Source organism: Carlito syrichta, unplaced genomic scaffold, assembly GCF_000164805.1.
Source record: "Carlito syrichta isolate Samal-C Ts95f unplaced genomic scaffold, Tarsius_syrichta-2.0.1 Scaffold308977, whole genome shotgun sequence".
Classification (NCBI taxonomy): Eukaryota; Metazoa; Chordata; class Mammalia; order Primates; family Tarsiidae; genus Carlito; species Carlito syrichta.
Window position 1 is genome coordinate 268903 of NW_007253073.1, and position 16584 is coordinate 285486.

Genomic DNA, 16584 nt, shown 5'->3' on the forward strand with positions numbered 1-16584 from the left:
TCTCTCCTGAGGATGCTGCCGCCGGGAACTCGAGCCTGAGCGTTCAGGCAGGAGCCTGAGCAACGAATTCTGCAGATAAACTTCTGCAAGGAATTCTGAAGCGGGGTCCACAATCACACGTCTTCGCTTTTCGATCTCAGTCATTTACATGATGATGGAGAAATCTCAAGTCTTTTTCTCAACCCCCACGTGCTAATCCCGGGACCATCCAAAGCACACTCATAGCAGCCTGGCAAATGCCCACTCACCATCTTCCTCATGGAGAAGTCCCATGTGCGCATGCGCCTCGGCTTCCTTCTTCCCACCGTCAATCTTGATCTGCTGTGCAATCTTAAAACATCGCTCATAAAAGTGGTTTCTTACCCACTTGTCTTCAGAATTATTGAAGTAACAGGCCAGAGCATACAAGTTGTTATATACATCTTCAAAGTGTTCTTCAAAGAGAGAAAAGCATCATACACTATATTAGAAAAATATCTCAGGACACATCCTTTCAAATGGCAAACAGGTATCATGACACAAATTTCCCATTTTTTCTAAATGCAAAATTTAATTTACTTAATTTACCTAATTTATTTAATTTACTTAATTTACAGTCGAATAACTGTATAATTAAAGGATGCACAGATGAGTAAAGCAACAAATTTCTGGAAACTTACATCAGAAATTGACTTTTTGGTTAAAACAGAAGACTTTATGGGAGCTCTATTCGCATATGTTCAGATCTTTTGAAAGAAAGGAATATGCGGTATCATTGAGTACTATTGCCATTGAAAGTTTGAAAAGTATTTGATGATTCCAGAGAAAGCAATGTTTCTTAACCATAGCAAAAGATACTGTAGATGAAGAAAGTAGAAAGGACATGGGGGAAAAAGTCATAGGGCTGATGGATACAAGAAATGATGATCAGGGTGATCCTGTGAGCTCCATACACTTTCTAGCAATATTTCTAACAATACACGTTTCTAGAAATGTCAAGAAAGAGTAAACTATTATGCTCTGTTTTCCATGAGTATTTTTTTCTACTGAAAAATGCATAAATACTAGTCATTCCTTTTACTCAAAGTTATTATTTAAACTCTTGTAGGTTGTTTTTCCTAAAGGGTATCTAACCTATATATACAAAAAAAAATGTTAACAAATCATGAATGAGTTTTATAAACCCCACTGCAATAGTAGACTTGAACAAAAATTTTGTGTTAATGAATTTAAGCCTCAGTCCTGTAAACTCAAAGCTAGTGGTAAATATGAATAAATTCATAATCTTGATGTCCTTTTGCATTTATGCTGAAAACACTGTTGTAAATGTGTGTTGGCACCTGGGTTACCCTTCCAGTAATTTTGTAATAATAACCATTATCTATCAGAATTCACTGATACTACTAATTCATTATTACCAGGAGAGTCAACCCATATATTCTTGAAGGGATTGTAATGATAAAAAATAATGCCCACTAGCATACCTATCGGGTTAAAACCAAAAGTCTCAGAAAAAAATGAAACAGGTTGATTACAACAAAAGGCAGCTTTCAAGGACCATAAATAAGTTACTTTGTAAATAGATCACAAAGAAATTTCTAAAACCTATGCTATTCCTTTACATATACATAATACTTGTTCAGCATTCCACAGAAGATTAAGATTTATCTCAAAATAAATTTCTTTCTCAGAAAACAAAGTAAGAGGAAAAAAGATCTTTCCATCTTTGAAGGAGCTGGGATGTTTGGAAGTAATTCTGCTTTTTGAGGGGATTCACAATAGGCAGAAGGTTAAGTGAAAAGTAGAGAGTCATCTTAGGTATTTATTTAAAACACATATTCTCACCTCAGCGCCAACTTCTGTGTGCTTTCTCTCTACTCAGAACCTCCTACCTAATGTGAATGGGGGCTCCAAAGTCTGTTTTGTAATAATTCATATTCTTGGTCAAATTTTCTGATTAGAGAGTTATTGCTTTTAGAAGACAGTAAGTAAAACATTTCATATTCTCCATTTTAATAAAAAAGCATATATAGAATTTACAAGAAAATATAGTCCTGAAATTACTTTTCAGTAATTAAAGCTTAATATAAAAACATTCCAAACATACATTTCATAAAGTGCTTTTTTTTTAAGGAATGAAGACTATTTATATAAGCTGCCAAGATTCCATGCTTAAAGATGACTTGTCAACTAAGCTGTTTCTCTAGGGGGGAAAAAAAGGAGCTTTTTTTCCCCCCCAGAATATTAAGTATAAAGGAGTATGTTCAAATTTTGAATCTTTGGAAAATCCATATATATGGTCTGAACATCCTATATTCTAAACAGCATTTTCTCCTTGCTAGTAGACCACTTCCTTGAATTGTCAGCAGATATATTCAGAAGATGAAAGTCAATTTTATTGTGGGTTTATCGTTTAGACTGGCATTCATTATGCTTGTTAAAAAGAAGATTTTACAATGAAATAAATTTGACACGTGTTTTGATCATTTCCCTCTTTCAGTGATCCACACAATGTACATCAGCATGTTAAAGTCACTGATAAGTCCTGCAATAAAACAACTTGTTTGACTTCAATGATACCAAATTTATTTCACCAGACAACTTATTTTGTTTTGCTTTGCATAAAATCTAGAAATAGCTGTGAAACTTTGCTTGAGTAGAATATACTTTGCATATCTTTTTAAAATGTCATTTTAAAAATTGTTGCTCAATCCTTGACAATAATTTAAAAGTCAAGTGTAAATAATGTTTGAATTATCTATTGGTTTGGGTACCCATTACCATTATTGCCATTTCCTCCCCAGTCCCTTGGGACTTAAGGCCCTAATCCTAATATTACAGATGGTATAGCAATGATTCACGACAATGAGTAATATAAGAAATGCATCAGTGACAAAGAAACACTGTAACAAATGGAAAATAATCCAAAAAGAAACAACTGGCTTATATTACAGGCACCCTTGCTATAAAACAGCAAGTGATGTGTTGTCAAGTAATGTAAATAACTCTAGGTTACTGCTCTGTAAGTCTCAAGAGACAGAACTGACCTGAGATGACTATTGTTAATGCCATAGCTTTGATTAAATGAACTTCATTGTGACCCTAGAGTGATAGTCTTTCCAAAGAGAAGCAATGAGAATACTCAGATATATGCTATTTCAGGATAATTGTCTCAGACTCCACGACTATATGGGATGGAACCTTAAATACTATTAACAGATTTCTTCATTCTAGACATACATATACATATGCTTTAGGACTTAGGATTAATTCAAGTTAATAAAAGCAAATGTGTATATCCCATTTTCTGGAACATTTCTAATTCAAATCACAATTTCCCCCAATTAAGTGCATACATTGAATGTGAGAAAAATTACAGAAATTTTTGAAAAAAAATACCATATCAGTGTATATGTATCATTCAGCTGGGGTATTTCCAATTTTTTTTACAGTAGTTTTAATTTTCTATATTTCACCAGGCAAAAACCACTGTATTTTGTAGGCGATAAGACAACAGAAAAGATATTCTGGACATGAGGAGCTTTCGTCCCATTTTAGAAACATGATTTTCTTTTTTTCTTGAATATATGATAAACCACTCAGTGAAGAAAATATTTTCTTTTATTACTCTTATCATGTATATAAGACATTGACTATTATAAAGTTGGATTTTGTTAATTTTTGGAATCGAAACATTTTTACTTGTATGTATAGAATAATAAATATTATAAATAAGCATGTTTTCTACCTTAAAATGGACTATTTAGCAATATTAGATTCTTTATAAAGTTAAAAAATGCTTTATGACAAGTTGGCTCATATTTGTGACACCTTATGATAATTTGGCTCACATCTCAAAGGAAAGCCTCAATTTAAAACAATGATTACGATAAAATTCAGTTTAAAAATGATGAATGGGCAAGGATTATCTTCATTAATTCTACTTTCAGTGTAAATACCACTTCAGAATTTTTGGCTGCTACTAAGATGTAGGTTATTTATTTATTTTTTACAATAGCACTTTTCATTTCCAGTAGTTAATGTCCTGAGAAATTATATAAAAATCACATTTTAAAATTCAACGAGACTCTACTTTTTGACAGCCCCGCAGTGAAGTACTTTTCATAATATAAATAGCCATCTTCTATCCCACCCCTGACTCCCCCCACACACACATACACACTACACCTTAGTTCATTTGTTTTCTCATTCACATTTTCGTATATCTCATTTTCTTAAGTCAGGTGACAGCCTGATAGGGAATATGCATTGACTCCACTATCAGACCCCTCCCACGTTGTTTCCATGTCCCCATCAGTCTTCTCCATTGTAGTATCGAGTAACAAAAAGTTGCTAATTTTCTATTTTCCCCTAGGAAGGCCTGACATTAAATATAGGCATTTCCATGCTGTGGATTGAACTTTTCTTTGTGAGTCCTGTGCTATTTTCACCCAAAAAGTTGAAGGAAAGAATAACGTAGAACACCAAGCTTATATGCTGGAAAAAAAAAAGAAAAGAATTTCTTTTCTTTGATTATAGATGACCAGCTAAAATGATGACTAATTCCTACTATGTAACTTAGAAACACTTATGACAACAATATCAACTTCATTATTGTAGACATTAAATTTTTTAAAAATATTTGAAATATATATTAACTTTCTGGAAAATTTTAGAATATGAAAAAGGAATTTATTAGAAATGATATCATGGGAAGTATGATATTAACAATTTTATTCACAATTGTGAATTTCAGGCTTTTCATGTCTTGTTACTAGTCACTGAGAGAAATTCTCCATTGCAAATCAGTAGGACTTCTTGATAAAACCTCCTAAGTCCACTATGTAAGCTCAGGAAAATCAGTGTGATTTTCAAGTTATGGCACTTTTTGAAACTATCCGCTCAGTGAAAGTCAATATTGAGATTACATATAAAGAAAAACTATGGAAAGGTGTATGCTTAATGTTATGAAATATTGCAATCCATTGGAAAGTTCTAGAGATGCTATTAGGTGCTGTTTAGAATGAAGGCTTAGTTTTGGTTTTGAAGATAGGGCTCCAAGCTCTCCTAGCCTGCAGGGTTTCTGTAGATAGATCTGCTGCTATTCTAATTGGTTTTCCATGGTAGGTGATCTGGCCTTTTTCTCTTGCTGCCTTTAGGATTTTTTCTTTTATGCCTACTTTGTTTAGGCGAATTATTATGTGTCTAGGAGTTGGTCTTCTCATTTGTTGTCTTGCAGGGGTTCTCTGAATCTCTTGTGTTTGAATTTTTGCATCATTGATTAGATAAGGGAAGTTGATACCACCAACTCCAGTCAGAATGGCAATTATCAATAACTCAAAAAATAACAGTTGTTGGAAAGGGTGTGGCGAAAAGGGAACACTTCTACACTGTTGGTGGGAGTGTAAGCTAGTGCAACCTCTGTGGAAAGCAGTGTGGCGATTCCTAAAAGCTCTAAACATCAACCTCCCATATGACCCTGCAATCCCCCTACTGGGAATATACCTTGAAGAACTCAAATCACTCTATAAAAAAGATACCTGCACACAAATGTTTATCGCAGCATTGTTCACAATAGCAAGAACCTGGAACCAAATATGCTGTCCATCAAAAGAGGACTGGATTTTAAAAATATGGTACATATACATGATGGAATATTATGCAGCCATAAAAAAGAACAAAATCATGAATTTCGCAGCAACCTGGATGAAACTAGAGTTTATAATACTGAGTGACCTCTCACAGAAACAAAGATCTGAGTATCACATGTTCTTACTCATATAGTGGACCTTGATCATCCAACGTACTACCATAAGAAAATGACTGACAGTGGTGGGAAACTATGGGGGTGGGAAGGGGGATGGGACTAATGGTAGTAAACATCTGTCTGGGGACGGGGAGACATCTGTTATCAATTAGGGGGCCTGAATGAAGCATATTTGTATACCTAACCCTTAACTGTACCCCACAATATCATAATAAAAATATTGATTAAAAAAAAAAAGAATGAAGGTTTAAAATGATGTCACCAGATGCTCCTGTATCTGGGCAGTCTCATAATCCAGGGTATCCCTATCCCATAAGCATGCTCAGCTGACCAGGTTGAACTGTGCTAAGTTGTCTCAATGTTTCCAATTCATATGTGAAACCATCTGGAATCTTCCTTGAGGTGCTGGAAGTTCACCTCTCACTTCACCCTGCTACTCACCTCTCCTCTCTGCGGCCTCAGCTCTGGTCAGGTAGTGGTAGAAGTAATCCAGTTTATCAGGCTGTTCTTCCAGCGGTTTCTGCAGCCAAAAGAGGGATCTGACTCTCGCAACCTCCCTCAGGGCATCCCACTGCTCCATGAGGGCAAAGAGCTCTGTGAAGGACTTGTGGTATCCGTCTCGCAGCATATCCACACAGATGTTCTTCATGTACGAGTTCCTATAACTGGGAATAAGAATCAGAGCACTCAAAGCTTGACTTTAATCCTTTCAATCCGTCTGGTGTTTTCAATCTCTAATAATTAAAGATTGACTCATGTTGCCTTTTTTTTCCTCAGTGAAAGAACTGAAAACTATCAAAAGATCTTTGCCTCAAACACTCATAATTGAACAACTTTAGTTTAATGAAAGATGCCAGGAGCTATCTGCATACAGTAATTTTAATGAAATTACATTATAAACATATCAGTTTCAGAGCTGAACTCTCTTTGATAAGGACAAATAAGCTAGTAGACTGACAATATTAAAAATACTTGATACACAAGCCTCCCACCAAAAAACTCCAAAAGAACAAACAAACAGACAAACAAAAATCCAGGAAGCCAAGCAAAAATCGAGCTTGCCATTGAATATGAAAACAATGTACTCTCTACATTAGGTAGTTTCGCTGTGTGTTATAAAAGTTCACCATTCATTCATTTATGCAGAGGATGTTTACTGAAATCTATTAATATATTTTTAAAATTATTTTCAGTTAGAATTAAGTACATGGTTTGGTAGATTAATAATTCTCTTCTAACTTCAATAATAAATGAAATGCAAGGAGATAAAGTAATAAATGAATATTCCATTTATTCACTCAATGAATCACTATTGAGTTTCCTACTAAGTTCCAGGCACTGTTCTAGATCAAACAGGTCTCGTGTCCTTGTGGAGTTTGCATTCTATTGCAAACAACACATAAGTAAGCAAATGATAGAAAATTTCAGATAATGAAAATGTCTTTACAAGAAACAAACAGGATTATGGGGTAACAACTTGTAGTGGCTGTCATTCCACTAACAGAACAATCAGATGCTAAAAGATAAAGCTTTATATGAATTATGTCATATTCCTTTAAAAAAATAGGAGACAAAATATTTAGAACAACTGATATGATGCAACACTACTGCAAATAAAAATTCAGTAGTGGAAACAGCCCCTCCCACTACCCCCAGAACACCAGAGGTTGAGCCCAGTTTTACCTAACCTCCCTGGACCCCATTTCTTCTCATCTCTAAAATGTGTATATTAATATATGCTACCTACATCACAGGATTCTTCTAGCAAGCAAATGAGATTAGGTATGTGAAAATACTCTGGGAAATGTGAAATCCTGCACTGCCGGTTCTCAATTCCTGATTACAAATTGGATTCACCCAGAGAGTTTAAAAACAGAAACAAACAAACAACAAAAAAAAAATATCCAGGCTCCATCGACCAGAATTTATCATCCAGTAGATCAGCTTAGCTTTACCTAAGAGTGGTAAAGAAGGAGGGTGGTGAGATACGAAATTTAGAAAAAAGGCAGGGCCTAGATAATGAAGAGACCTCACGGCGAAGCAAGGCTGAGAGGTTTGGACTCCAAGCTGGAAGGTAGGTAGAGCCTCAGAAAAGTCAGAGTCAGGGAAATGGCATGAGGAGACTGCATTTTAGAAGAGTCATCTGGAAGGAGTGTCCCAGCTGAAGTGCAACCTTGCCCCATCTGGCAGCCAGACCGTTACAGAACTAACTCATAAGGAAAATAAAAAAACCACAATCCTAGATCAAAAGATCAAAAGCCACCATTTACAATGAGACCAAGAAATATTTGAAATGGGCAAGAGAAAAAAAATCGCAGTTTTACTTGTTCCTGTCCTTCAAGTGACAAAGAGGAGGAAAATGGAGGAAGAGGCAATGAGATACTGAGAAGGGTCGCATCCTCTTTCTCCCTCTCACTCCAGTGAGAGGGACAGTAGAGTAAAGTCAACATCCGGGAAAATCTAGTGGGACCCAAGAGTGGAAAAACTTCTGTCCTGCTTTCCCTCTGGGATTCTTGAAGGCAGGAGGGTGACCAACATCCGTTTCTTCCCTCTTCTCTACAAGGGCGTGGAAAAGCAGCAAAAGTCCCTACATAGGACTTCCAGGCAGAAGAGGCCCAGAACCAGCCTGTAACTGTCCATAGCCCCTGAATGGTATAGGAGGAGTGTCATTATTTTCCAGTGGGCTCCATGTGTGACCCAAAAGTTACTGGAGAGGGCATGCTGACATATGCCTGTCATGCTGTCGTCTGACCATAGCAGGGAGATATGTGTTCAAGGCTGATCCTGGATTTCCTATGAGGGACTGAAGGAAGACACTGCTAAAACTCTGAAATGAACAGTCCTGGGAAGCTTCTGAAGAGTTTGGGTCAACATATATCCAGAGGTGATAGAACAAAGATGAACCCAGTATATCAGAGATAGCCATATGTAGAAGATCCCCATACACTAGAAATGCATTTAGCTATAAGTAAGAGAAAATTTGCTCCACGGTGCCTTGGAAAATAGAGGTTTCAATGTTTTGTCTAAAGGTCGGCGGCGAGCTGGGTGTGGTGATGCACACTTGTAGTCCCAGCTGCTTGGGAGGCTGAGGTGGGAGGATCGCTTGAGCCCAGGAAGTTGAGGTTACAGTGAGCTATGATTGGGCCACTGCACTCCAACCTGGTTGACAGAGCCACATCCTGTCTCTAAATAAATACATATATAGAGAGGCAGTGGAGGGCCTTGGTTCAGTGGCCTGGTCAATTCAAGGCCCACATCAATAGGATCTTGCTTGCCCTTGCCCTCCCGCTGCTCCCCTGCCTGTCACTACAGGGTAGCTTCAGTTCTAGTCATCATGTCCACCCTCAAGACAAGAAGGAAAGGGAAAATGGGGTGGCATACGCACGACTTTCCTTATTTGGGGGCAATGCAAAAGCATTTCAACAACCTCTAGCAGATTCCCACTTTCCCATTGGCCAAAACTGTGTCACATCCCTCCGACAACCCCCAACCCCACCTTGCTGCAAAGAGCATAGAAAAATGAATATCTTGCCTTGTCTGCTCTGGGACACATTCCTACCCCAAACAAAACTAGAGTTCTGTTAGCAAAGAGGAAGGAATGGATACTGGACAGGCAAATGCAGAGATAATTACGAGGTCTAGCTCAAGATCTGAAAGTAAGCGCTGTTATACACGCCACAGCCACGCCGAGAGTTGCCAGATAAAATTCAAGACGTCCAGGTACATTTGAAAGGCGGAGAAGCAACAAATGATTTTTTTATTATTAGTATGCCGCCAACATGACATAGGACATGGTTATACTAAAAAATAAAAAGGTTTTTGTTTTTGAACCTCAAGTTCTATATTTTTATTTCCTAAATCTCAGAACTCTACCCCCTACAGCCCCCACAAGGGTAATGCTGTTTCTATATAGGAAAATAGGGCTGAGGGGAAGAGGTTTTAGAATCTTGAACAATCCGAGAAATTGCCAAATTGGACTGATTTTACCTGAGAGTGACAAGATTGAATTTTTTACACTAGGGAGGATCAAGGCTCTGGGCCAGGAATTAAAATTAAGTTATAAAAAAATAAAGACTTTCAATTTAACATTCTTGAGTCTGTGACTCTGAAATTCACACCTGATCCCAGAGAAGGGATGGGAGGAGGGTAAAACTGAGAGCAGGGAGAACAGACTCTTGGTCATGGAAGGGGAGGCCCTGGGGCTGGAACCGGGGTCAAGGCGGAAGGCTGGAGAGAAGTAGGTAAATTCAAAATATATTTAGGAGACAAAATATTGATGATCTGGTGACTCCATGGATATTGGGGGTGAAGAAATGAGAAGAAATGGAATGACAGCCAGATTTTTGGAATGAGGAATGGGTAATTTGTAACTTGCTAAAGAGGGGAACACAAAAGGGGGAACGTTCATGAGCTTGGGTTCAGATAACCTGAGTTTGAAGAGCCTGAGGAACATCCAAGTGGTAACCCAGAAGGAGTCTGGGGTGGCATAGGAGGCCTTCAAGGACAAGGGCCTGGGAATCCAATTTTGCTTTAAACAAGCAGTGCCAACTTGTGTGTCAGCTGCCAGCATGTCTTCCTATCAGTGAAGAAAGGGTTCTGGAGCAAAAATAAAGAAGATCATAAATAGACAAAAATTAAAACCTTGACCTTAAACAATACAGGTGGATTCTTGGGAGGCCATTTCAGTTCTAATCCCACCTGGGACAGAAATCCAGAAAAATCACTATCTGGGTCTTCTCTTCCTCATGTGGAAGATGGAGGAGCTTTTATTGCATTTGGTCCATCCAGCATCTAGCTCTACTTCCACTGGGGGCAACACTCCAAAAGTATTTTTTGCAAATAACCAGTCCCGCGTTGTGCATAGTCTGGGTAGGACAGAATTTCAAGGACTCCTTAGCCAAGGAGTGGGTTATTGACCCAAATCAGGTCAACTAGTCTCTCTGCCAGAATTTTGAAACCTTGAGGCAAGCAACACAAGGGTGTAGACAGTTGTTGAATTGTTAATCCCTCTGGCAGCAGCATCTTAACAAGCTTGAGAAGTTTTTGATAGCAGTTCTTGCTATCTAGATCCATTCAAGGGTCCTGGGTCTTGTCCTTTTCTTCTGAGCCAGGTTCTCCTTTAAATTCCACTAGTTACCTAATATCCTTTCAACAAACTCATTTCCACTTAATTTAGTCAGAGTCAGTTTCTGCTGCTGCAACCAAAGAACACTAAGTGATTCAGAAGGGATGGGGTGACTATTATTTCCAAGCCCTCTTTCAGCCTCAAAACATCCATGATATATAACTAATATCAATTTTTAATATTTCTAGTAAATTTTTTAAAAAGATGATTCTCTACAGAAGATATTACAAATAGAAATGTATTTAAATATGTATATATAACTATGCTGATATCTCTATTTTATACACACACGTGTGTGTGCACATACACATTAATACAAGTCTGCCATTGTTTAAGCCTCATTTCTGATATTTGAAAGCAAGAAAGAACAATTACAGTGATTTCCTATTTAAACCTTCATAATTAATGAAAATTATGTCTTTTAATCAAAAAATCTGTACTTATTAAAATGAACTGACTTTTTTTTTAAAGTATATCAGTTTCCACCATGATACTTGAATTTCTTAGGTCTTGTATTTCATAGCAGAGGACCATGACCAAAGTTTACTTCTTGATGTGAATCTTCTTGATGTGAAATCACTATGCTGGGTGAAAATGGAGAATTCTGGTACAATTTATGGAGAGATTTAGTATTATAGAATTTGAGGAGAAAAAAGCATGCCATTCACAGAAGCAAAGATTGTGACATTCGTGGGCATCTATCAGCTATCAATCTGTATCCTAAGGAAGATCTTAACCAATGCAGAAATCTGGGGCTGAAATAAGATAAGGGACAAAGCTTGAGAAGGATGAATTTAAGAATGGAATTGAGCCAGGCTTGGTGGCTCAGCCTGTAATCCCGCGCCTTTGGGAGGCTGAGGTGAGTGGATTGCCTGAGCCCGCGGGTTTGAGACCCGCCTGGGCAGCGAGACCTCATCTTTACAATAAATCAAAAAAAAAAAAAAATCAGCTGGGCGTGGTAGCGTGTGCCTGTAATTCCGGCTACTTGGAAGGCTGAGGCGGAAGGATCGCCGGAGCCTAGCTTGCCTGAGCCCACGGGTTCAAGACCAGGCTGGGCAACTTGGTGAGACTTCATCTCTACAATAAATCAAAAAATTAGCCAGGCATGGTGACGCTTGCCTATAGTTCCAGCTACTTGAAAGACTGAGGCAGAAGGATTGCCTGAGCCCAGCAGGTCAAGGCTGTGGTGGCCGCAAGTGTGCCACTGCCCTCCAACCTGGGCAACACAGTGAGACTGCAACTCAAAAAAAAGAAAAAAAAAAAAAAAAGGGAAAAATGGAATTAAGCAGTCATGCATTTCATATGGGATTTAATACCATTTAAAGATATTACTAAATGGAGATTCTGCTAATTATTTTGAATTCACATCAATATCTTCCTAAAATATTCAGAGATTTTTTTAAAAAAATCTAGAAACTGATAGAAAGCAAAACTGAACAATTTGGCATAACTCCTAGCAGCTGGATATGTAGAAATGCTGAGAAATGGGGAATTTACTGCTAAACAGCCACAGAGATATTATAAGCATCGTAAAATCCTGCCCTAAACTATTTTGAATAGTTACTATTTATAGAACACCCACAATGTGTGTGTCAGGCACTGTGTAGACATCATTTCTAGCTGGCACAATAACCCTATAAAGTACTACTTCCATTCTTACAAATTAAAAAAAAAAACTATCTTCAGTAAGGTTGTGAATCACCCACAGCCATACAAGTTAATACATGGCAGAGTTGGAATTCACACCCAGCTCTCTCTGTCTGCACATTCTGAATTTTTTCCATTTCTCCACATTGCCCCCTATTATTTCAAATACCGCTGCTTTTTCTTCTCCTTCTCCTCCTCCACACAATGTTCTATTTATTCCCATTGGTTGTTTAGGCATTTGACAGTTATGTAACTCTTCAATATGAAAGCCGTTGTCTTTATCCAACTAATCTATGTTTAGGTTGAATTGAGGAAAGGACTCAGTATCATTCTGTGACTCCCTGGGAGAATCCGTCCTCCTAAAAGGAGGGAGCACACAGCCAGTAGCATCCATGAAAAGCAAATCAGATAGATATGATTCCGACTCACAAGCGTAAAGTCTAACAGGACAAACACTGACAAAGACAAACATTTAAAAGGATAAAAAGCACATACTTCTACAAATACAAAAAAAAAGATGAACAGATAGAATAAACAGATATGACTATTTTACTCATTCTGCGCCTAAACTAATACATCCAATAACTAATATAAATACCTTAAGTAGGTCTTTATATTACTTCTTAGGTGAATCTTTAAAATCAAAGGCATTCAGAGACATGATTAACATGTTTTTTTCATAGGACAAACTTAAATTATAGTATCAAGATGGAGCTTCACATTCAGTGAAATAGTTCAAAAGCAGTTCAATAAAAAAACCCATACTTTAAAATAAGACCATAAAATTCTTATTTAATCTGACAAAGATAAACTCAAACGATATGTGATATCTAATCAAAAGTCAGGATAATACTTTTATTCCATTAAGTTAACATTTATAAGTCACTAGTGGGTTATCTATGTGTCAGTTATAAGTCTTACATTCATATTGTAGGGATAAATGTTATTGAAATCACCTACAGGATAATTACATTGACTTAAATTAATACTTAAATAGCTTCAGTTAATATAATTTCCTTCAAATAAAGTGAATCACTATTCTTACCCATACTTTTCAATGTAGCTAAATATTATATATACTGTAAAATGAATTTAAGAACTCATTTTTTGACATACACATGCTAACTGATAAAACTGTATAAGTTATTTGAGTATGCTTTAGATTTTTATAAAAAGAACATTTTTTCCAAAAGCTAAAACAATTATATAGCATTTTCCTAGCCAGATAAACGTATAACGAGAGAGAAGTTAAAAGGAAAAAAAAATGGGCTGTGTTCAAAATGACTTTACCCTAAAAACATAAAATTACAATAAAAATAGAAAGGATTTTTCTTAATTTTACACATTTAGGTTTTTAACAATTATTAGCCATAGTACTGACTAATAATGATTAAGAATTGAACTAACATCACTCATACATATATATATTTTTGTAATAAACATTAGAGTGAAAATTTTTAGAATTCTTTATTTTCTTTTCAAGTACTTCAAAATACAGCAAGAAAAAGTTTCTATATATAAAGATCTTTTTAAATTTAAAGGATTTCCAATGAGTTGACTGGTCTCTGGGGGCATCTACTGGAAATTTTGCAAACTGCAGTTACATCATGTAAATTTGATAACTTTCATTATCCATCTTAATACAGATATTATTTTAATTGATATGCAAATAAGTTGACACAAAAAAGATAAATGTAAAGTTATGCATGGTATTCTATCTCATCCATCTGGTAACAGCAAACATGTAGCTGTCTGTGAGATCAGTTAACAAATATTCAACTGTTAAAAATGTAAATAGGGCAGGCGGCATATCACAGATTAACAGTCTTCACATTATTCGATTCTTATTTTTGGAAAAATTAGAAGGATATTTTTAGATGTAGACATACACATATTTATTGAAGAATTTTTATGAATCCAAATAAAGTACCTACAAAAAGCAGTTTTAAATCATGATGATTTCTCTGAAAGAAATCATTTTGCATTTCAATACATCCACCAATCATAAATAATCTGATGATTACTGCTTGTGTGTTATATGACTTAACCATTACATATTAATATCTCAAAAAGTAGAATCTATTATACTTGGACCAAAAAAAATTTATCTTCCATTATAATTAGTCATTACAATTAGAATTTGTCATTAAAATGAACATTGTTGTTAAATTTTTCTAAACATTTTACAACCCCCTTAAAAAACTGAACACATAATGAACATAATACAATCATTGCAGCATCTGCATAGTTTAACATATATTTTAAAAAGCTCTCCTTATAATATGACCACAGTTATGACTTATCATGTAATAAGAAATTTATTATCACAGCCATTATAACAATCCTCATTTTTTGGTAAAATGTATAGGTCATACTTGCTTTGAGAGAAAATAAAAATAACAATTTTGAAGGCAATAATATCTTGCTATACTTACATTGCACTATTATATATTTTATATATTGCTATAATTTTATATAAAATTCTTCTTATAAAGATTAAAATAGCTAATATTTTAGCTTCATTCTAAAGAAATACACTAATGCATGCATTAATTTTTACTATTGAAAAAATTTTTACTTTTTCTGAAAATTTTATTAGACTGTATTCAATTAAATGTGATTTAACTTTTAATTGCATAAACTGAAAAAGCTAGTCAACATAAAATGTTCTAAAAAATCAGAATATAAATATTATATAGTGGGATTTTTATTTCGGTTTAGATTTAGATTCAGTTAAGCTAGCTGGACTAATTTGATAATTTAAAATACTTAAATAAAATCTGTCCCCAGGAGATTATGGGATAGAATTTTTATGTGAATATCTAAACAGTTATAAGTTTACTAATTTGAGGATTTAGAGGAAACTGCTATACATGCAAGTTTTGCTTTATATTTTTGAAAAATACAAATTTTCATCTATTAGTAATAAAGGAAAGCATAGTCAGACTTTTAATACTTTTAAAGTATATAGACAATTTGAAAACTATTATTTGAAAAACCTATATAGCCCAAGTTCAACCTTTAATTCTTTTTTAAAAAAAAATCCAGAATAATAATTAAGGAATAAAGCTTATCCTATAGAATTCTGTAAATAGAATTATTACTAATATAACTGTCTCAACAAATGATAAAATATTTAATAACTGATCAACAAAGAATTCTCTTACTAGCAATAAGAATTCATTTTAACATGGGTGATTTTATTTTAGGAATTATGGAATATTTGTGTGGAATGGAACAAAAATTATTTCACAGATTCAATTTTGTTAGAACTGATGTTTAGCGTTGAAGGCAATTACTTTTTGTGAGATCCACAAATGTTTATAAATCAGATAGTATTTTCATTGGTGATTATTACCAAATCAGAGGAAATAGTGGTTATTTAGCAGAGTACAGGATTGCAACCATTACAATAACTTTAGATAGTTGTATTAATAATACAAAGACATTTGCATGTGCACACCCTATTAAAATGATTTACTCAGTTATTCCCATTTAACCAAATGTTTGAAGTGCAGCCATTGTCATCAACAGGGAATGAGTTCACCATTCATCAGTCAATATAAGCTCAATACCAAAATATTTACTCAAGTAGCTGTCACACATTATTTTAGCATCATTCAATTTTTTATTTAAAAAACTTAAGCACACTTTTAAAAGTTTTTCTTTAGAAGTCTGGTGAAAAAGACTGAAAGAAAAGCTCCTTATATGAGGTGTGTTGCACATACAATTTTTATAAATGGTCTTACCACTTACAATTACCTTTGGAATTTCAAATATCTTTACAAAACAATTTTTGCAAAAAAAAATTTTAAACCAAAGATTAGACATGGAAGGATATGTAGTGAGTGTCACTGTTAAAGAATACTTTTTCAGAGAAAGCATTTTGAAGTCATAATTACAATACTTGAGTCTAAACACCTCTGACTAAAGGCAGCATCACATGAATTCTTGTTATTTTCTCTCAAATTACACTGTCTCTTTCAACTATAGAAAATCCAATTAAACATAAGATGAAAAATAAAGCCTGGAAATAATCTTAGTTTTAAAATAAAGCTATAATGAA

At 35.2% G+C, this 16584-nt stretch overlaps 1 protein-coding gene across 2 annotated transcripts in view; it reads right to left on the bottom strand.

Annotated features, from left to right (window-relative positions):
* Window positions 1-16584, bottom strand: part of TTC29 (tetratricopeptide repeat domain 29) — a 265274-nt gene that overhangs the window by 210087 nt on the left and 38603 nt on the right. For both annotated transcript variants that reach the window (XM_021716824.1, XM_008066516.2), the window contains exons 5-6: window positions 6188-6411; window positions 249-434 (exon numbers count right to left, since the gene is read on the bottom strand). In XM_021716824.1, coding sequence (XP_021572499.1) covers window positions 249-434; window positions 6188-6411 — 410 coding nt within the window. The remainder of the gene's footprint in view (window positions 1-248; window positions 435-6187; window positions 6412-16584) is intronic.